Source organism: Carcharodon carcharias, chromosome 29 (assembly GCF_017639515.1).
Source record: "Carcharodon carcharias isolate sCarCar2 chromosome 29, sCarCar2.pri, whole genome shotgun sequence".
Taxonomy (NCBI): domain Eukaryota; kingdom Metazoa; phylum Chordata; class Chondrichthyes; order Lamniformes; family Lamnidae; genus Carcharodon; species Carcharodon carcharias.
The window spans coordinates 8837940-8860126 of record NC_054495.1 but is presented as its reverse complement, the minus strand read 5'-3'; the positions used below and the strand labels follow the sequence as shown (position 1 = coordinate 8860126).

At 57.1% G+C, this 22187-nt stretch overlaps 1 protein-coding gene across 1 annotated transcript in view; it reads right to left on the bottom strand.

The window, feature by feature from the left end:
* Nucleotides 1-2033: 2033 nt before the first annotated feature.
* Nucleotides 2034-22187, bottom strand: part of erf (Ets2 repressor factor) — a 165040-nt gene continuing 144886 nt past the window's right edge. The window contains exons 2-4 of the mRNA XM_041176769.1: nucleotides 14578-14812; nucleotides 9601-9707; nucleotides 2034-3560 (exon numbers count right to left, since the gene is read on the bottom strand). Of these exons, the coding sequence (XP_041032703.1) occupies nucleotides 2161-3560; nucleotides 9601-9707; nucleotides 14578-14812 (1742 nt within the window). The 3' untranslated portion in view covers nucleotides 2034-2160. The remainder of the gene's footprint in view (nucleotides 3561-9600; nucleotides 9708-14577; nucleotides 14813-22187) is intronic.

The following is a 22187-nucleotide window of genomic DNA, read 5'->3' as shown; positions in this document are numbered from 1 at the left end:
CGAAAGTCGGGCCACTCCACCCAACGCTGCCGGGGGCTGGGCCTTGGGCCTGCTGAGAAAAGGGTGGTCACTCCCTGAGCCAGTCAGTCAAGTCAGTTTCATTAGAGAAGCTTATACACGCTTATAAAGTGATTGTCAGAAAATTAAACCCGTCCCCCACCCCCACCCCCTCTCCCTCTTCCCCCCCTCAACCCGCTTCCAGGCCTGAGGTGACAATGTAGGCCCACGTGTAGGCCCTAGGCCTCGCCTGCTCTCCCCACCCCCGCCCCCCCCGACTCCGGGCGGGGGATCCCTCCCACGCCAACTGTCCGGCGCCAACTGTCCGGCCTACCCCCCCCCACCCCCCCCCCCCCCCAGAGGCTTCAGGTCATCCCCAATCGGGTGACCCTCCGCCCTCCTCCCCTCTCACCTCCTCCCCCCCACCCCACCCACCCCCTCCCCCACAACCACCACCTCCAAATTAACGTTCCCCCCACCTCTTACAAAACCCTAACCACTGACCCCCAACCCCCCCCGACACACCACCCCCCCCCCCCCCCCCCCCCCGCAGTAAAACGCTCTTATAAATAGAATTTGAAACATTTCTAAAAAAATAAAAAGAAACAGTTTGGGAAAGGGCTGCTCTACCCCTCCCCCACCACCACCACCGAACCCCGCCCCCCCACCCCCCCCCCGACCATAATCCCCCACCCCCCCACCCCCCACCCGTTGGTTGGCAAGGCCATACCCAGCAGCCATTTTGAGATGAAGAGTTGGGGGGGTCAGGGGTCAAGAATTCAATAGTTGGCCACCCCAATGGCTCCCTTCTCTAAATATGGAGGGGTGGGGGTTGCTGGTGGGTGGGGGGAGGGCGGGGGGGGGGTGGGGGGTTGGGTGGTCGGGGAAGGGGGCAACAGGGGTGGTGGGGGGGGGGGGGGGGGGGGGGCGGTGGTGAGATGCAGAAATATTTGCTCTGAAAATGTTCACCCCGCACCCCCCCCCCCCCCAACCCCCACTCCCACCCACCCCCCTCCTCCCCGCACCCCACATTTCTATACACTTAAAAAAAAGAAAAAGGACAACATGGCCGACCGGCAGACGTCAAGGCGGAGCTTTCAGGCAGCTCCCAGGACACCTCGAGAGCGGAGGGAGGGAGGGGAAGGGAAGGGAAGGGAGGCCATCGGGCCTCTCGGTGGAGGTTGGGGGGGGGGGGACGCGGTTTTGCTGGCAGGGTGACCAGCGTCCGAAAGGCACAGGCTCCACTTAGAAAGAGTTTCAAAAAGAAAAAAGGAAACAGTAAATCTACCCCTTCCCTCACGAACCTCCACCCACCACCACCAAGGGGTGGGGGGGTGGGGGCCTTCGAGTTAGCGTTATGGTTGGCGTCGTGGGGCAGGGGGTGAGAGGAGGGGAGGGTCAAGAGCTCGGTGAGAGGGACAACGGTTTTAAAAAGCAAGTAAACAGAAAAGGAGAAGGGGGGGTTTTTTTTTTTTGTTTTTTGGTGGGGGAGGGGTGGGTTTTTTTTTGTGTCTCCTTCTCGTTTTAGCTTACAAATTAACGAAAATAAGCACCGCTGGCCCCCCCTCCCACCACCAATACACCCCATCCCCCACCCACCCACACACACACACACACACAACCCCGTCAAATTAAAACGTGAGTGTATTTTTATTGGGTTTTTTTTTTAAAAATAAAAGAGAGACAATTGGCGGTGTTGAGCGAGAAGGGGTGGGGGTTGGGGAGACAAGGCCGGGGAGGGGGGGGTGGCGGGGGGTTACTCCCCCACCCCACAGCCCACGCGGCCAAGGCACGCATTGACCCCCTCAGGGGTCAGTAAGGCACCCTGGAGCTGTCTGGCTTTCAAAGGTGATTTGTCTAGTGAGGTTTCGGACCTTGTGGGTGGGGTCCGGACGTCTCCCCCCTCCCCCCCTTCCCCACCCCACCCCCCCCCCCCCCCCCCCCCCCCCCCCCCCCCCCACCCTCTACCCCCCTCCCCAACTCCCCCTCCCTCCCTGCCCCCACCACCCCACAGCCCTGCCAGGAGCAAGGGAGAGGGGTTGGGGAGCTCCAGAGAGAGAGAGAGGGAGAGAGGGAGAGAGAGAGAGAGAGAAAGGGAGTGCGGGGGAGAGAGGGAAGAGGGGAAAGAGAGAGAGAGAGAGAGAGAGAGAGAGAGAGACCGCGTCATGACTCCTTGTTCTCCAGAGACAGTTCGGCCGTGGCCTGCTGGAGGTCGGTGCTCTCGCGTCGGGCAGACCCCGGACACCCCGGGAGGGGGTCCAGGTGCCCCTCGGCCCGCGCCTTCTTATCATCCATCTCCTCGGCTGCGGCCTCGACCCGCTGGTCCTCGCTCCACCTCCTCTTGAAGCGCAGCTTGAGCGGGATGCAGCGGGCGTCCGGCCTGCCCGCGGCGAAGGGAGGGCCAGGAGCGGAGGAGGCGGGGGCCGGCGCCACCGGCTGGGGGGGAGGGGGCGGCGGGGCCTCGACGGCCGTCGGGGTCTTGAACACCTCCCCGTCCTCCTCCTCCTCCTCCTCCTCCTCCTCCCCCTCCCCCTCCCCCTCCCCCTCCTCCTCCTCTTCCTCCTCCTCGCTGATGTCCGTCACCTCCACCGTCACCTCCTCCTCCTCCTCCTCCTCCTCGGGGTCCGAGATGGGCTCCACTTTAATCTGGGGCAGGGGCCGGCTGCAGCCCGGGGCCTCCTCCTCCCCTTCCTCGGCCCCCTGGCCCGGCGGCTGGGCCTTCTCCCGGTTCTTGCGGCCCGGGGGAGGGGGCTGGAGCTTGAACTTGAAGGAGGGGGTCTCCTCGGGGGCCAAGGGGGGCAGGGGCAAGGGGGGGAGGGGGGGCGGTGGGTGCGGGGGGTGGTGGTGCGGGGGGTGGTGGTGCGGGGGGTGGTGGTGCGGGTGGTGCGGGTGGTGGTGGTGGGCCTTGTTGTCAGGCCTCTGGGGCTGGGGGACCACGATGTTGGGGTAGTGCAGGAAGGCGCGGGGGCTGAGGTGGTAGTTGTAGACGCTCTGAGTGTGGGCCTGGAGGTAGCGCTTCATGTCGTCGGGGTTGAAGGAGAAGTGGCTGGCCCCCGGGTACATGGGGCTCAGGCTGGGCGATGGGGTGTAGCTCAGGTGGGTGGGGGTGACCGAAAGGGCGGGCGAGAGGGGCGGGGCCAGCAGCGCCCCCCCCGTCGCCATGGGCGACACCGGGAAGGGGCTGAGCGGCTCGGGGTGCACCCGGTGCCGGGGGTAGATGCGGAAGACCCCGTGGGGGTGGGGCGGGGTGGGCCCCCCGCCCCCGCCCCCTCCCCCTCCCCCGCCCCCTCCCCCGCCCCCTCCCCCTCCCCCGCCCCGGAAGCCATTGAGGTCGGCCGCCCGCCGGTCCTCGCCCAGCCCCTCCTCCACCTCCGAGTTGACGGAGGTGCCGTCGCTGCAGTCGCTGACCGAGCCGCGGCCCATGCGCCGGACCACAGCCGAGTAGGCGGCCGGCGAGCGCAGCTCCTCAGCCGGGGAAAGGACGTCCGAGGGCGTGGAGGGGGGGAAGCGGAAGTGGGAGGAGCCGGTGGGCACCGGCGGGGCACTCTGGGGTACGGCGGCACCTGCGGAGAGAACGGGGGGTTGGGGGGGGGGGCGGGGGGTGGTGGGGGCAGACAGAGAGAGAGGGAGAGAGAGAGGGGGCAGTAGAGAGAGAGATGGGGGCAGTAGAGAGAGAGACGGGGCAGTAGAGAGAGAGATGGGGGCAGTAGAGAGAGAGACGGGGCAGTAGAGAGAGAGATGGGGGCAGTAGAGAGAGAGACGGGGCAGTAGAGAGAGAGATGGGGGCAGTAGAGAGAGAGATGGGGGCAGTAGAGAGAGAGAGATGGGGGCAGTAGAGAGAGAGATGGGGGGCAGTAGAGAGAGAGATGGGGGCAGTAGAGAGAGAGATGGGGGGCAGTAGAGAGAGAGATGGGGGCAGTAGAGAGAGAGATGGGGGGCAGTAGACAGAGAGCGAGGGGGCAGTAGACAGAGAGAGAGGGGGCAGTAGACAGAGAGAGATGGGGGCAGTAGAGAGAGAGATGGGGGCAGTAGAGAGAGAGATGGGGGGCAGTAGAGAGAGAGATGGGGGGGCAGTAGACAGAGAGAGAGGGGGCAGTAGAGAGAGAGATGGGGGCAGTAGAGAGAGAGACGGGGCAGTAGAGAGAGAGATGGGGGCAGTAGAGAGAGAGACGGGGCAGTAGAGAGAGAGATGGGGGCAGTAGAGAGAGAGATGGGGGGCAGTAGACAGAGAGAGAGGGGGCAGTAGAGAGAGAGATGGGGGCAGTAGAGAGAGAGAGACGGGGCAGTAGAGAGAGAGATGGGGGCAGTAGAGAGAGAGACGGGGCAGTAGAGAGAGAGATGGGGGCAGTAGAGAGAGAGACGGGGCAGTAGAGAGAGAGATGGGGGCAGTAGAGAGAGAGACGGGGCAGTAGAGAGAGAGATGGGGGCAGTAGAGAGAGAGACGGGGCAGTAGAGAGAGAGATGGGGGCAGTAGAGAGAGAGACGGGGCAGTAGAGAGAGAGATGGGGGCAGTAGAGAGAGAGATGGGGGCAGTAGAGAGAGAGACGGGGCAGTAGAGAGAGAGATGGGGGCAGTAGAGAGAGAGATGGGGGCAGTAGAGAGAGAGACGGGGCAGTAGAGAGAGAGATGGGGTGGCGGCGAGAGAGAGAGGGAGAGAGAGTCAGGGAAGAAAGAGCGAGAGATGGAAGGGAGAGTGTGAGAAGGAGAGGGGGGCATGTGATCGAGAGGGGGAGAGAGGGAAGGGGGAGAGAGAGGAAGAGAGATTCAGTACATGAACACAACACATCCTGATACCAACTTTCCCTCAATCCCAAATACCCCTTCCAAATCCCCCCAATCCCAAACTAGCCAATGACAGCCCAGCCCACAGGTCACATCAAATGGTGGTTTCCCAGCAATAGCCAAACCTGCCCCCTCCCCTCCCACAGGGCAAGCCCAGGAGGGTCCCTGCAACTTGCCTCAGGATCCTGAGGAAAGGTGGGTGGAGGGGGAGACGAGGGGGAGAAGGAAGAAGTCAGACAGGGCCCACTTCCTCTGAACTCTGTCCATCACTATGGCCAAAGAGCAGACCAGAAAGGAGGAAATGGCGATGGCAGCATTGGCTGAGGGTGATGGTGGGAGTGAACATGGCTCTGCACAGGAACGTATCAAACTAAAGATGGGGGTGAGGATAAAGCAGGGCAGCATTCAAGGGCACAGTCCCCAGGCTGATCTACAACACTCCTTCCCCAGCCCACCCATGGGTCAGCTGGCAAGGGAGGGGTGGTGTCAGGATGGCCAATCGACATTGACGGGCTTCACGCTGGATACTGATTTGGGATGAGAGCCTGGGGTATCTCTCGGCCTGGATTAAAGGGCTCAAGGCATTCAGACCTCAAGGGACAAGGCAGATGGAGAGGGAGAGAGCAAGAGAGAGTATTAGAGAGCGGGCACGAGAGAGAGTTCGAGAAAGAGAGAGTGAGCACAAGAGCAGGCACAAGAGAGCGAGCACGAGAGAGTGAGCATGAGAGAGAGATCGAGAAAGAGAGAGCGAGCACAAGAGCGGGCACAAGAGAGTGAGCACGAGAGAGTGAGCATGAGAGAGAGATCGAGAAAGCGAGAGCGAGCACGAGACCGGGCACAAGAGAGTGCGAGAGAGAGGGCACGAGAGAGAGGGCACGAGAGAGTGAGCACAGACACGAGAGAATGCGAGAGAGAGAGCAGGAGAGAGAGCAAGAGAGAGAGAGAGCGAGCACGAGCACAAGAGAGTGAGCACAAGAGAGTGCGAGAGAGGGCGGGCACGAGAGAGAGTGAACATGAGAGAGTGCAAGAGAGAGAGAGAGTGGAGAGAGAGAGCGAGAGAGAGAGCGAGGGAGAGAGCGAGAGAGAGAGTGAGAGAGAGCAAGAGAGGGAGAGCGAGAGAGAGAGTGGGAGAGAGACAGCGAGAGAGATCGAGAGAGAGCAGGAGAGAGAGAGACAGCGAGCACGAGCACAAGAGGAGCGAGCACAAGTGAGTGCGAGAGAGAGAGTGTGAGAGAGAGAGAGCGAGCATGAGAGCGAGGACATGAGAGTGAGCACAAGAGAGTGCAAGAGTGAGAGCGAGAGAGAGCGAGCACGAGAGAGTGGGCACGAGAGAGAGTGAGAGACAGTGAGCATGAGAGAGTGCAAGAGAGAGCGGGCACGAGAGAGCGGGCATGAGAGAGAGCAAGCACGAGAGAGCAAGCATGAGAGAGTGAGCACAAGAGAGCGAGCACAAGAGAGTGCGAGAGAGTGAGCACGAGAGAGCAAGCACAAGAGAGTGTGAGAGAGAGCGAGCACAAGAGGTTGAGAACAAGAGGGCGAGAAAGAGCAAACGAGAGGGCTAGCACAAGAGAGCGAGAGAGAGAGACCGAGCACGAGCACGAGAGAGCGAGCACAAGAGAGTGACAGAGCGAGAGAGAGAGAGCAAGAGAGAGAGAGCATGAGAGTGAGAGGGAGAGAGAGAGCGAGCATGAGCACGAGAGAGAGAACGAGAGAGAGAGAGACGGTGCGAGAGAGAGAGAGAGCGCGAGAGAGAGAGCGAGAGATAGCAAGAGAGAGATAGCGAGAGAGAGAGTGAGAGCGAGCATGAGAGAGCGAGCATAAGAGAGCGAGCACAAGAGAGGGAGCACGAGAGAGTGAGCACGAGAGAGTGAGCACGAGAGGGAGCACGAGAGAGTGAGCACAAGAGAGTGAGCACAAGAGAGGGAGCATGAGAGAGTGCAAGAGAGAGAGCGAGAGAGAGAGTGGGAGAGAGAGCGAGAGAGGGAGAGTGCGAGCACAAGAGAGTGAGCACTAGAGAGCAGGCATGAGAGAGTGAGCACGAGAGAGAGAGAGCTGGAGAGAGAGCGAGAGAGAGAGAGAGAGCGGGAGAGTGAGAGAGAAAGAGGGGGCATGAGACAGTGAGCAAGAGAGAGTGAGAGAGAGCAGGAAAGAGAGCAGGAGAGAGAGCGAGCAGGAGAGAGAGCGAGCACAAGAGAGTGCGAGAGAGAGTGAGAACGAGAGAGCGGGCATGAGAGAGAGCGAGAGAGAGAGAGAGAGTGAGCACGAGAAAGCGAGAGAGAGCGAGCATGAGAGAGCTAGCATGAGAGAGCGAGCACGAGAGAGTGCGAGAGAGTGAGCACAAGAGAGCGAGCACAAGAGAGTAAGAACAAGAGGGCGAGAAAGAGCAAACGAGAGGGCGAGCACAAGAGAGCGAGAGAGAGAGTGCGAGAGAGAGAGAGAGCGAGCACGAGACAGCGAGAGAGAGAAAGAGTGAGCGAGCATGAGCACGATAGAGCGAGCACAAGAGAGTAAGAGAGCGAGAGAATGCGAGAGAGAGAGAACGAGAGAGAGAGAGTGTGCGAGAGAGAGAGCGAGAGAGAGCGAGAGAGAGATAGTGAGAGAGAGAGCGAGAGAGAGTGAGCGAGAGAGCGAGCATGAGAGAGCGAGCACGAGAGAGTGAGCACGAGAGAGTGCAAGAGAGAGCGAGAGAGAGAGAGTGGGAGAGAGAGCGAGAGAGTGAGAGAGAGACCGGGCACGAGAGTGAGCGAGAGAGAGAGAGCGGGAGAGAGAGCGAGAGGGCGAGCATGAGAGAGAAAGCGAGAGAGAGCAGGCACGAGAGAGAGAGTGCAAGAGAGAGAGAGCACAAGAAAGCAAGCACAAGAGAGTGAGCACAAGAGAGTGAGCACAAGAGAGTGCAAGAGAGAGCGCGGGAGAGAGAGCGGGAGAGAGAGCGGGAGAGAGCGGGAGAGAGAGCGAGCACGATAGGGCAAGCATGAGAGAGATCAAGAGCAGGCACGAGAGAGTGCGAGAGAGAGAGAGCGAGCACAAGAGAGCAAACACGAGCGAGCGAGCATGAGAGAGTGTGAGAGAGAGAGAGCGAGAGCGAGCCCGAGAGAGTGCAAGAGAGAGAGACCGAGCACGAGAGAGTGAGCATGAGAGACTGCGAGAGAGAGAGTGAGAGAGAGATCGAGAGAGAGCAGGCATGAGAGTGCGAGAGAGGGAGAGAGTGAGCACATGAGGGCGAGCACAAGAGAGTGAGCGCGAGCACAAGAGACCGAGCACGAGACAGTGAGCACGAGAGAGCAAGCATGAGAGAGTGCAAGAGAGAGAGAGTGAGCATGAGAGAGAGCGAGCACGAGAGAGAGTGAGCACGAGAGAGAGCGAGAACGAGAATGCGAGAGAGAGCAAGCACGAGAGAGTGCAAGAGAGCGAGCACGAGAGAGTGCGAGGGAGAGCGAGCACGAGAGAGTGCGATGGAGAGAGCACGAGAGATAGAGAGCACGAGAGAGTGCGAGAGAGAGAGAGTGAGCACGAGAGAGTGCGAGAGAGAGTATGAGAGAGCGAGCACAAGAGAGTGCGAGACAGAGAGCACGAGAGAGTGTGAGAGAGAGCGAGCACGAGAGAACAGGCACGGGAGAGCGGGCACAAGAGAGAGAGAGCGAGGGCGAGAGAGAGAGAGAGGGAGAGAGAGAGAGTGCAAGAGAGAGAGAGCAGGCACAAGAGAAAGAGAGAGAGACGCATTCAGGCGAGAGAGAGTTGGGGTGGGTGGGGGGGGTGAACAAGAGGAGAGGAAAGCATATTTTGTCTTTGGCAGGCTTTGGCGTGAGTGGGAACAGCAGAAAGCAGAGGAACTGAGGGGGCAGTGATGAGATGCAGAATGAATCAGTTGTTGAGCAGCATCTATAGATAGCTCCTCGCTGCAAACACGGAGGCAGGAGACAGAATCAAGTTCAACAGACTGCAGCCCACTGTCCCTGATGAGCTCATCGTCACGGCCTCCGAATGGAGGCTTCTGTATATTCCCTGGTCCACCGGAGGAATTCAAAACCCCAACATCAAAACAACACACGCTGCACGTTCATGGTTTCCACTTGACAGACAGAGAGAGGCAGCAGCCACTTTTCCAACCCCACAGCTCTCTCCCAGGGAGAGTTTTGTTTTGCAAACAAAAAGAGCAAGAGGCCTTTTAGTCCCTCCAACCCCCACCCCCAGCGCTTGTGCCAGTCGACAGCCGGAACCTTCAACATCTCACCCCAACCTCCACCGCACCGCCACCCCCCCCCCAACCACCCCGGTGTTGGGCACTCTGCCTCCCTTGACCCCCCCTTGTCCCCCACCCTCCTCCGGCCGCTGTGTCCTCTGACCCCTCCCGAGGTCACAGCTGCCCCCACCACCACCCCACCCCTCCCAAATCTGTTGATGGGGAAAACCAGGGGGCAGGCCATTCAGCCCCTCTCGGGCCTGTTACACAGGAACATGAGGAGGCCATTCAGCCCCTCTCGGGCCTGTTAAACAGGAACAGGAGGAGGCCATTCAGCCCCTTGAGATTGTTACACAGGAACAGGAGGAGGCCATTCAGCCCCTCCAGCCTGTTACACAGGAACAGGAGGAGGCCATTCAGCCCCTCTCGAGCCTGTTATACAGGAACAGGAGGAGGCCATTCAGCCCCTTCAGCCTGTTTGCTCATTTCGCATCATTGTCACTGATCTATATTTTTATAGGCCCGTTTATCAGCCTCAACTCCAGCTAACACCCAGGGCCCCCTCCCCCTGCTCCCCTCCCTCCCACAATGGAAGTTACTGGCTCAGCACAGCTGAAGCTACGCCTTTGCCCATGACTTACCCATGTCAATGAAAGGATAGTTAACCAACACCAGCTTGTTGAAGTTAAACTTGTAGGTAAACCGTTTGCCTTTGGTTTTATGCAGGATTCGCTTGTTGTAGTAATACCTGGGGAGGGGGATACAGAAACAGAGCATCAGACAAGCGCCCAGCATCAGGAGAAGACCATTCAGCCCTCTAGTACCAAGCCCGCTGCACGGTTGGAGGGTCAGCACTGAGGGAGTGCTACACTGTCAGAGGGTCAGTACTGAGGGAGTGCTGCACTGTCAGAGGGTCAGTACTGAGGGAGTGCTGCACTGTCAGAGGGTCAGTACTGAGGGAGTGCTGCACTGTCAGAGGGTCAGTACTGAGGGAGTGCTGCACTGTCAGAGGGTCAGTACTGAGGGAGTGCTACACTGTCAGAGGGTCAGTACTGAGGGAGTGCTGCACTGTCAGAGGGTCAGTACTGAGGGAGTGCTGCACTGTCAGAGGGTCAGTACTGAGGGAGTGCTGCACTGTCAGAGGGTCAGTACTGAGGGAGTGCTGCACGGTTGGAGGGTCAGTACTGAGGGAGTGCTACACTGTCAGAGGGTCAGTTTTGAGGGAGTGCTGCACTGTCAGAGGGTCAGTATTGAGGGAGCGCTTCAAAGTTGGAGGGTCAGTACTGAGGGAGTGCTGCACTGTCAGAGGGCCAGTACTGAAGGAGTGCTGCACTGTCAGAGGGTCAGTACTGAGGGAGAGCTGCACTGTCAGAGGGCCAGTACTGAGGGAGTGCTGCACTGTCAGAGAGTCAGTACTGAGGGAGTGCTGCACTGTCAGAGGTGCTGTCTTTCAGGTGAGCGTTTAAACCAAGGGCCCTGCCTGCCTCTCAGGTGGATGTAAATGCCAGTTGGAAGAGGGGCAGAAGATGCTCTCCCCACACTGTCCTCAGTCTAAGATTCATCATTCAGCAACATCAGAAACTGCTCAGTCACCAATATCACACTGCTCTTTGTGGGATCTTGCTGTGCACAAATTGGCTGCTTGTCTTTCCTACATTAAAACAGTAACCACACTTTGAAAGAAAACTACTCGATCAGCTGTGAGACAATCGGGAAAATCCACGGCTGGTGAAAGATGTGACAGAAGTTCTCACTTTCTACATATCCAAATCCCCCGTTTGAAAGTTCCTATTGAATTTGCTTCCACCTCAGAGAGGGGTGAAGAGAGAGAGGGAGGGTGGAGAGAGAGAGTGGGAGAGAGAGCGGGGGAAAGGGAGAGGGAGAGAGAGAGGGCGAGAGAGGGAGAGAGAGAGGGTGGGGGAGAGAGAGTGGGGGTGAGAGAGAGAGAGGGAGTGGGGGGGAGAGAGAGAGAGTGGGGGGGGGAGAGAGAGAGTGGGGAGAGAGAGAGAGCAGGGGAGTGGGAGAGAGAGCGGGGTTGAGAGAGGGAGAGAGAGCAGGGAAGAGGGAGAGAGAGTGGGGAAGAGGGAGAGAGAGTGGGGAAGAGGGAGAGAGAGTGGGGGAGTGGGAGAGAGCGCGGGGAGAGGGATTGAGAGCAGGGGAGAGGGAGAGAGAGCAGGGGAGAGGGAGAGAGAGCAGGGGCGAGGGAGAAAGAGCGGTGGAGAGGGAGAGAGCGGAAGAGAGGGATTGAGAGCGGGGGAGAGGGAGAGAGAGCGGGAGAGAGGGAGAGGGAAGAGAGAGCAGGGGAGAGGGAGAGAGAGCGGGGAGAGGGAGAGAGGGTGGAGAGGGAGAGGGAAGAGAGTGCGGGGGAGGGGGAGAGAGAGCGGGGGAGAGGGAGAGAGAGTGGGGGAGAGGGAGAGAGAGCGGGGGAGGGGGAGAGAGAGGAGATGGGGGAGAGGGGTTTGAGAGGGAGGGCGGGATAGAGAATGTTAGTGAGAAAGAGTTGTAGGGTGGCTGAGTGCATGAGCGTGTGTCTGTGCGCTGGGGGGGAGTCTGTGCGCCAGGGGGCATGTGTGTGCGAGCGTTTGCGTGAGAGTGTGAGTGTAAGAGTGAGATGGAATGATTGTGTGAGGTAGGCACTGAGAGAGACGGGGGGGTGGGGGAGATGGCAGAGACTGAAATCTGTGAAAACAAGTCCAGGCAGAGAGTGAGGCAGCTGGCAGCCTCTTTGATCTCACATCACAGAATCCCCAGCCCTATTTTTGTGGAAATTACAGAGCAGAGTGGAGTCTCCATATGTTTTTTAAATGTTTTTGAAAGTAGGAGACAGGGTGATTTGAAAGTGGGTGGAGAGGGGCTTCCTCCCTGCTACCCTCGGCTGAAAAGCGTGGCTCCCAAAATATGAGCCCTCCCCAGACAGAGCAGCAGAGGGACTGCAAGGCTTAGCACTGGGGACTGTGGCTATGAGAGAAACTTCTACACACTCCAGTCACTGTCCCACCAACTCACTGGCGCTATCTGACAGTGCAGCACTCCCCCAGTACTGTCCCTCTGACAGTGCAGCACTCCCTCAGTACTGTCCCTCTGACAGTGCAGCACTCCCTCAGTACTGTCCCTCTGACAGTGCAGTGCTCCCTCAGTACTGACCCTCCGACAGTGCAGCACTCCCTCAGTACTGACCCTCTGACAGTGCAGCACTCCCTCAGTACTGACCCTCCGACAGTGCAGCACTCCCTCAGTACTGACCCTCCGACAGTGCAGCACTCCCTCAGTACTGACCCTCTGACAGTGCAGCACTCCCTCAGTACTGACCCTCCGACAGTGCAGCACTCCCTCAGTACTGACCCTCCAACACAGTTGACACCTTAAGCGATAGGGGGGATACAGGGCAACAGGATACAGTCATAAAGTTTAGGGGGAGAGTGTTTGTAGTGTCGGCCATCCCACGAGGTTGTGGACACTCCCTGGGCGAGACAGGAGCCTGGTATTCGGCTGATTTTGAAGTCTATCCTGTCTGGAATTTGCAGACTGACTATTAAGGAGCTTCAAACAGAAGCAATTAGTGGTTATCAGCTTGCCTGAACAGGTCCCACACAGGCTGAGCACGTACAGGCTGAGCACGGAGTACAGGCCTCGACTACACCTTCTGATCCACTGTCTCTGCCGCTCTCCTGCCTCCCGCTCACCCAACCGGCCAAACACCTTTCATGGCCAACCCCCGGCACCTCCTCTTTCACCAGCTTCTCTCCTACCTCCCCTCCTGCACCTCCCTGAGCTCACTTTGTCCCCACCTCCTGCCCCCTCAACCCCCGACCCCCCCCCCCCCCCCCCCCAACCCCCTGCCCCCCGCCTCACTGCTCCCCCCCACCGGACAGCTGAGCAACCGACATGCTCTCCCAGCAGTCACACATGAGGCGATGACCTTCGCAGTTCTCTCTCTCTCTCTCTCTCTCTCCCCCTCAGAGCTGCCTTAGCCAGCCCTACAGGTCAAAGGTCAAGCCTTCACTCCAACATCCTCGCAAAACGACCTTCCCACCTCCAACCTCCCCCACCTCTCCCCTCTCCCGAGCCCTTGAATGTGTTGTCACCTCCTGACCCCTTTCCCATCATTCCCGGAACTCCACCGTGACAAGGGTAAACTTTCCCTACTCGTCCTCCTCGACCTTGTTTAACAGCCTTTGACACATTGACCACACCACCCTCCTCCAACACCTCCCCCACTGTCGTCCAGCAGGGAGGGACTGCCCTCACCTGGTTCCACTCTGACCTATCGAATCGTGGCCAGAGAATCACCATCAATGGTTTCTCTTCCTGTTCCCGCACCGTGAGACCTGGTGACCCCTCCCTGGGATCTCTCCTTGACCCCCTCCTATTTCTCACCCACACGCAGCCCCTCAGCAACATCTGAAAGCACAGCTTCAGCTTTCACCCGGACACTTGGCGACACCCGACTCAACCGCACCACCACCTGTCTCGGCTCCTCCACGGTTGCCAGATTAGCGGACTGCTTACCCAACACCCCATGCTGGGCGGGCTGAAATTTCCTCCAATTAAATGTCGGGAAGAGTGAAGCCGTTGGTCTCCAATCTCCAACCAAGCCCATTCCCCGTCACCAACTCCATCCCTCTCCCTGGTAACTGTCTGAGGCTGAAACACCGTTCACAGCCTCGGGTGTCATACTTGACTCCGAGATGAGCCTCTGCCCGCATCTCCGCATCATCGCCAACACCTCAGTAACATCACCCTCCCTGACTCAGCTCCTCAGCTGCTGAAGCCCTCGTCCATTCCTTTGTTTGTTCCTAGTCCTGACTATGCCAACACCCCTGCTGGCTGCTCGCTCAGAGCCAAGCCCCTGAGGATTGGACATCATCCAAAACTCTACTGCAGCGTATCCGAACTCCCATTAACCTCTTGCCCCCTATGCCTGCTGACCTACACTGACTGTCAGTCCAGCAACAGCTCAACTTGAAAATTCTCATCCTCATGTTCAAATCCCTCCAAGGTCTCACCCCATCCCTATCTCTGTAACCTCCTCCAGCCCCTATCCCCTCCCTATCTCTGTAACCTCCTCCAGCCCCAACAACCCTCCCTATCTCTGTAACCTCCTCCAGCCCCAACAACCCTCCCTATCTCCGTAACCTCCTCCAGCCCCTACAACCCTCCCTATCTCTGTAACCTCCTCCAGCCCCTACAACCCTCCCTATCTCTGTCACCTCCTCCAGCCCTAATTGTCCTGAGATCTCTGCGTTCCCCTCTGTCTGCCCACTGACGCGACCGAGAACCCCCCACCACCCCCCCCCCACCCCCACCCAAGATTCCCCATCGCTCCACCATTGTCAGCCGAGCCTGGGACCCCAAGCTCTCGAGAAACCTCGGCACCTCTTTCTCTGCTCCTTTAAGACGCTCCTTAAAACCGACCTCTTCGACCGAGGCTTTGAGCCCCTGTCCTAACCTCTCCTCAGTTTGCTCAGGTTTGGTTACATTGGAGGTGCTATATAAATGCAAGTTTTTGTCATGTGTGTGAGGGGGGCGTAATGCCGCTCTGGGAAAGGCGAAGATATGGCAGCACAGGGCGAGCACGAGGATTTCTCGCTCAGCACTAACCCGCAGCGTGGACTCACCGCAGGGCCCGGCTCAGCTTGTCGTAGTTCATCTGGGGTTTACACTTCCGGACGCCCCACAGTCTGGCCACCTCGTCCGGGTCCTTGATGACAAACTCCCCGTAGTCTCCCTGCCAGGCGATGACATCGTGATATTCCTCCTTCCGGAGAAGTTCCAGGATAAAGTGCCAGAGCTGGATCTGTCGGGATCCGGGACTCGATTCCGGCTTGTAGGCCCAATCTGGGAACGCAAAGCCTGAAGACAGGAAAAAAATCAGTCAGCTCAAAGAACAACAGACTGTACCTAAACAGTCAGCTCAAAGAACAACATACTGTACCCAAACAGTCAGCTCAAAGAACAACAGACTGTACCCAAACAGTCAGCTCAAAGAACAACAGACTGTACCCAAACAGTCAGCTCAAAGAACAACAGACTGTACCCAAACAGTCAGCTCAAAGAACAACAGACTGTACCCAAACAGTCAGCTCAAAGAACAACATACTGTACCCAAACAGTCAGCTCAAAGAACAACAGACTGTACCCAGTCAGCTCAAAGAACAACAGACTGTACCCAAACAGTCAGCTCAAAGAACAACAGACTGTACCCAAACAGTCAGCTCAAAGAACAACAGACTGTACCCAAACAGTCAGCTCAAAGAACAACAGACTGTACCCAAACAGTCAGCTCAAAGAACAACAGACTGTACCCAAACAGTCAGCTCAAAGAACAACAGACTGTACCCAAACAGTCAGCTCAAAGAACAACAGACTGTACCCAAACAGTCAGCTCAAAGTACAACAGACTGTACCCAAACAGTCAGCTCAAAGAACAACAGACTGTACCCAAACAGTCAGCTCAAAGTACAACAGACTGTACCCAAACAGTCAGCTCAAAGAACAACAGACCGGACCCAAACAGTCAGTTCAAAGAACAAGAGACTGCACCCAAACAGTCAGCTCAAAGAACAACAGACTGTACCCAGTCAGCTCAAAGAACAAGAGACTGTACCCAAACAGTCAGCTCAAAGAACAACAGACTGTACACAAACAGTCAGCTCAAAGAACAACAGACTGTACCCAAACAAATCATCATCATTATCCACCCAAACCCCTCAATTAGATTCCAGTCTGTAGCTCACTCCCGGGTATCTGTTATTCTATATATAAACCACCCCGAACCCCTCGATTAGATTCCAGTCTGTAACTCACTCCTGGGTATCTGTTATTCTATATATAAACCACCCCGAACCCCTCGATTAGATTCCAGTCTGTAACTCACTCCTGGGTATCTGTTATTCTATATATAAACCACCCCGAACCCCTCGACTAAATTCCAGTCTGTAACTCACTCCCGGATATCTGTTATTCAAATATAAACCACCCAAACCTCTCGACTAAATTCCAGTTTGTAACTCACTCCCGGGTATCTGTTATTCTATATATAAACCCCCGAACCCCTCAATTAGATTCCAGTCTGTAACTCATTCCCGGGTATCTGTTATTCTATATATAAACCCCCGAACCCCTCGATTAGATTCCAGTCTGTAACTCACTCCCAGGTATCTGTTATTCTATATATAAACCACCCGAACCCCTCGATTAGATTCCCGTCTGTAACTCACTCCCGGGTATCTGTTATTCTATATATAAACCAGCCCGAACTCTTTGATTAGATTCCAGTCTGTAATTCTCTCTTGGGTGCCTTTGCTTAGATATCAACTGAACTTTGACCCCTGTAGGCCTGGTTGAAGTTGCAGCCACAAAACGATCTTTGAAGCGTTAGCCTCCTCCCTCAGTGTGAGCAATACCCCAGTGGAAAGCCGCTCCCGAACAGGTAACTCAATGTGAAACCAGCTTGCTCGAGGACAGTAACACAGTTCAGAGAACCAGGCAGCCCTTCCGGTTAAACCAGTTTGGGCCTACATTCTCTTCCAGTCCCCACCCACACTTCCCCATCTGCCAACGCCAGCAAGGCCAAACAGGCAGCAGCAGACACCCAGAATCAGGCCCCAGGTCCTAGAACAATCACAGGCCCAGACAGCACAGTAGGAAACTGTGAGCACTTTCTTACAGCCTAACAGTAGGCAATGTAACACGCTCCCTCTCCAGTTATAACACGCTCCCTCTCCAGGTATAACACACTCCTTCATACACACTCCCCTCAGTTATAACACGCTCCCTCTCCAGTTATAACACGCTCCCTCGCCAGTTATAACACGCTCCTTCATACACACTCCCCTCAGTTATAACACGCTCCCTCTCCAGTTGTAACATGCTCCTTCTCCAGTTATAACACACTCCCTCTCCAGTTATAACACACTCCCTCTCCAGTTATATCACATTTCTTCTTACAAACTCCCCTCAGTTATAACACACTCTTTCTCCAGTTAGAACACACTCCCTCTCCAGTTAGAACACACTCCCTCTTACAAACTCCCCTCAGTTATAACACACTCCCTCTCCAGTTAGAACACACTCTCTCTTACACACTTCCCTCAGTTATAACACATTCCTTCTCCAGTTATAACACACTCCCTCAGTTAAAACATGCTCCCTCTCCAGTTATAACATGCTCCCTCTTACACAGTCCTCTCAGTTATAACACAGCGCTGTGCCATTGGAGGGTCAGTACTGAGGGAGTGCTGCACTCTCGGAGGGTCAGTACTGAGGGAGTGCTGCACTGTCAGAGGGTCAGTACTGAGGGAGTGCTGCACTGTTGGAGGGTCAGTACTGAGGGAGTGCTGCACTGTCGGATGGTGAGTACTGAGGGAGTGCTGCACTGTCGGATGGTGAGTACTGAGGGAGTGCTGCACTGTCAGAGGGTCAGTACTGAGGGATCGCTGCACTGTCAGAGGGTCAGTACTGAGGGAGTGCTGCACTGTCAGAGGGTCAGTACTGAGGGTGTGCTGCACTGTCAGAGGGTCAGTACTGAGGGAGTGCTGCACTGTCAGAGGGTCAGTACTGAGGGAGTGCTGCACTGTCAGAGGGTCGGTACTGAGGGAGTGCTGCACTGTCAGAGGGTCAGTACTGAGGGAGTGCTGCACTGTCGGAGGGTCAGTACTGAGGGAGTGCTGCACTGTCAGAGAGTCAGTGGTGAGGGAGTGCCGCACTGTCAGAGGGTCAGTACTGAGGGAGTGCTGCACTGTCGGAGGGTCAGTACTGAGGGAGTGCTGCACTGTCAGAGGGTCAGTACTGAGGGAGTGCTGCACTGTTGGAGGGTCAGTACTGAGGGAGTGCTGCACTGTCGGATGGTGAGTACTGAGGGAGTGCTGCACTGTCGGATGGTGAGTACTGAGGGAGTGCTGCACTGTCAGAGGGTCAGTACTGAGGGAGTGCTGCACTGTCAGAGGGTCAGTACTGAGGGAGTGCTGCACTGTCAGAGGGTCAGTACTGAGGGATCGCTGCACTGTCAGAGGGTCAGTACTGAGGGAGTGCTGCACTGTCAGAGGTTCAGTACTGAGGGAGTGCTGCACTGTCAGAGGGTCAGTACTGAGGGAGTGCTGCACTGTCAGAGGGTCAGTACTGAGGGAGTGCTGCACTGTCAGAGGGTCAGTACTGAGGGAGTGCTGCACTGTCGGAGGGTCAGTACTGAGGGAGTGCTGCACTGTCAGAGAGTCAGTGGTGAGGGAGTGCCGCACTGTCAGAGGGTCAGTACTGAGGGAGTGCTGCACTGTCAGAGAGTCAGTGGTGAGGGAGTGCCGCACTGTCGGAGGGTCAGTACTGAGGGAGTGCTGCACTGTCAGGGGGTCAGTACTGAGGGAGTGCTGCACTGTCAGAGAGTCAGTGGTGAGGGAGTGCCGCACTGTCGGAGGGTCAGTACTGAGGGAGTGCTGCACTGTCAGGGGGTCAGTACTGAGGGAGTGCTGCACTGTCAGGGGGTCAGTACTGAGGGAGTGCTGCACTGTCAGAGGGTCAGTACTGAGGGAGTGCTGCACTGTCAGAGGGTCAGTACTGAGGGAGTGCTGCACTGTCGGAGGGTCAGTACTGAGGGAGTGCTGCACTGTCAGAGGGTCAGTACTGAGGGAGTGCTGCATTGTCAGAGGGTCAGTACTGAGGGAGTGCTGCACTGTCGAAGGGTCAGTACTGAGGGAGTGCTGCACTGTCAGAGGGTCAGTACTGAGGGAGTGCTGCATTGTCAGAGGGTCAGTACTGAGGGAGTGCTGCACTGTCAGAGGGTCAGTACTGAGGGAGTGCTACACTGTTTGTTGTGCTGTTTGTGGGAACTTGCTGTGCGCAAATTGGCTGCTGCTCTTCCTACAATAACCACAGTGACTACACTTGGAAGGAATTTCCTTGACAGTAAAGTTTTATATTACTCATTCACGGGATGTGGGTGTCGCTGGCTGGGCCCAGCTTTTATTGCTCATCCCTAATTGCCCCTTGAGAAGGTGGTGGTGAGCTGCCTTCTTGAGCCGCTGCAGTCCATGTGCTGTAGGTACACCCACAGCGCTGTTATGGAGGGAGTTCCAGGGTTCTGTTGCCCTGGGATATCCTGATGCACTATAGAAATGCAAGTATTTGTATGCTCTCACCCTTCAAAAAAAACAATCCTGGGATTCAGAATTGCTATAACATTCACTCCCACACCAGATCCCAAACAATAACCGGCCAGAGACTATAGGCAGGGCACAAATCACTGCCTCCAACACTCTCGGTCTCCTTGCCAGCATTCCCAGCCCTCTGGAATGCCAGCAATTTCCTGAGGAATCCAGGAATCCTGCTCCACACCAGGCCCCGGAGAGGCAGAGGGCAGTCAGTTCAGGCAGACACAACCTGCTCTTGTTCGAAATGAGAGGCAAGGGAGCACACGAGACAGTGACTCATTCCAACAGAGGAATCACGCAGGGAGAGGCAGAGAGAGCCTTTTGGGGGGGTGGGGGGGCGGGGGGGGGGGGGGGGGGGGGGGGCGGTGGGTGGGAGAGACATAGAGAGTCGGGGCGGGGTGGGGGGGTGCGGGTGTGGGGAAGAGACAGAAAGTGGGAGAGACAGAGTGTGTGGGAGAGACAGAGAGTGTGGGAGAGACAGAGTGTGTGGGAGAGACAGAGTGTGGGGGAGAGACAGAGTGTGTGAGGGCGAGACAGTGTGTGTGGGAGAGACAGAGTGTTTGGGAGAGACAGAGTGTGGGGGAGAGACAGAGTGTGTGGGAGAGACAGAGTGTGGGGGAGAGACAGAGAGTGAGGGAGAGACAGAGTGTGGGGGAGAGACAGAGAGTGGGGGAGAGACAGAGTGTGGGGGAGAGACAGAGTGTGGGGGAGAGACAGAGAGTGGGGGAGAGACAGAGTGTGGGGGAGAGACAGAGTGTGGGGGAGAGACAGAGTGAGGGAGAGACAGAGTGTGGGGGAGAGACAGAGTGTGGGGCAGAGACAGAGTGTGGGGGAGAGACAGAGAGTGAGGGAGAGACAGAGTGTGGGAGAGAGACAGAGAGTGAGGGAGAGACAGAGAGTGGGGGAGAGACAGAGTGTGGGGGAGAGACAGAGAGTGAGGGAGAGACAGAGAGTGAGGGAGAGACAGAGTGTGGGGGAGAGACAGAGTGTGGGGGAGGGACAGAGTGTGGGAGAGAGACAGAGAGTGAGGGAGAGACAGAGAGTGGGGGAGAGACAGAGTGTGGGAAGAGACTGAGTGTGGGAAGAGACAGAGTGTGGGGGAGAGACAGAGTGTGGGAGAGAGACAGAGAGTGAGGGAGAGACAGAGAGTGGGGGAGAGACAGAGTGTGGGAGATAGACAGAGAGTGAGGGAGAGACAGAGAGTGAGGGAGAGACAGAGAGTGAGGGAGAGACAGAGTGTGGGGGAGAGACAGAGTGTGGGGGAGAGACAGAGAGCGGGGGAGAGACAGAGTGTGGGGGAGAGACAGAGTGTGGGGGAGAGACAGAGAGCGGGGGAGAGACAGAGTGTGAGGGAGAGACAGGGAGACTGAAACAGGGAGGGGCTCAGGCTGTATTGCTGACCTGTGCTGAGTGACCTGACAGTCAGTGTGGCTCACTCAGCCTCATAGCATCGCGGTGCCTGTAGCACACCACAACCCGGCGTGATTCACATCATGAGTGAATAGCCTCCATTGCACTGACATCATGCCCACTCTCACACTCATTGCGATAGCAGGGAGGTGGGGTGGGGTGGGTGGGGATAGTCAATGCTCACAGCTCCTTTCGAGGTGCTTCCCCCACTACAGGGGAAAACAGTGCCTGTAAACTGCCAGGCTGAGGCACACTCACAGGGAGAGCTGGCGAATTGTCAGCTCCTGTGGGGTCCAGGCTCTTCCCCAATTGTCTGGCTCAATCCTCCAATCCTGCAGGGGCTGCGTCACCTGGAGATCCCATTGCCAGGGGTAAACTGACACACCCGGACAGTTCGAGAGAGAGGGTGGGGGGGAAGAGAGAGGGGGAGGGAGAGGGAGAGGGAGAAGAGAAAGAGAGAGAAGAGAGAGAGAGGGAGAGGGAATGGGAGAGAGAGAGAGAGAGAGAGAGAAGAGAGAGAGAGGGAGAGAGAGAAGAGAGAGAGAGAGGGAGAGGGAATGGGAGAGAGAGAGAGAGAGAGAGAGAGAGAGAGGAGAGAGAGAGAAGAGAGAGAGAGAGAGAGAGGGAGAGAGAGAAGAGAGAGAGAGGGAGAGAGAGAAGAGTGAGAGAGAGGGAGAGAGAGAAGAGAGAGAGAGAGGGAGAGGGAAAGGGAGAGAGAGAGAGAGAGAGAGGGAGAGAAGAGAGAGAGAGAGAGGGAGAGAGAGAAGAGAGAGAGAGAGGGAGAGAGAGAAGAGTGAGAGAGAGGGAGAGAGAGAAGAGAGAGAGAGAGAAGAGAAAGGGAGGGAGAGAGAGAGAGGGAGAGAGGGAGAGGGAGAGAGAGAGGGAGAGAGAGAGAGAGAGACAGGGAGAGAGAGAGAGAGAGGGAGAGGGAGAGGGAGAGGGAGAGGGAGAGAGAGATAGAGAGAGAGAGAGAAGAGAGAGGGAGAGAGAGAGAGAGAGGGAGAGGGAGAGGGAGAGGGAGAGGGAGAGAGAGAGGGAGAGAGAGCGAGATCCAGATTGTGAAAGAAGCACACTGGGATTCAGCACCTTCATCAAAAAACACCTCAAAATCCCCAAAGACACAGGGGCCTTGGAGAGTGTGAGGGAGACGGCGAGGGGGAGAGGGCGAGGGGGAGAGGGCGAGGGGGAGAGGGCGAGGGGGAGAGGGCGAGGGGGAGAGGGCGAGGGGGAGAGGGCGAGGGGGAGAGGGCGAAGGGGAGAGGGCGAAGGGGAGAGGGCGAGGGGGAGAGGGCGAGGGGGAGAGGGCGAAGGGGAGAGGGCGAAGGGGAGAGGGCGAGGGGGAGAGGGCGAGGGGGAGAGGGCAAGGGGGAATGAGAGAGCGCAAGGGAGAGCGCCACCAAAAATGAGAGAGTGACAGAGAGAAAAGATCAGAAAGGAACAGGCGGTGCCACAGGTTGAGAGAGAGGCAGAGCAAGAGAAGATAAAAAGGGAGAGAGAGAGAATGAGAAAGAGGGAGGAGTCCCCAACAAGGGGCCAGGAGCTTTAAACTGGAGCTAGTCCCGTTCAGGGGTGATGTCAGGAATCACTTCACACAGAGGGGAGTGGGAGCGTGGAACTCTCCCCCCTAAAAAGCTGTCAGGCTTGGGGGGTTGTTATTGGAGAGTGTCTTTTTGAGA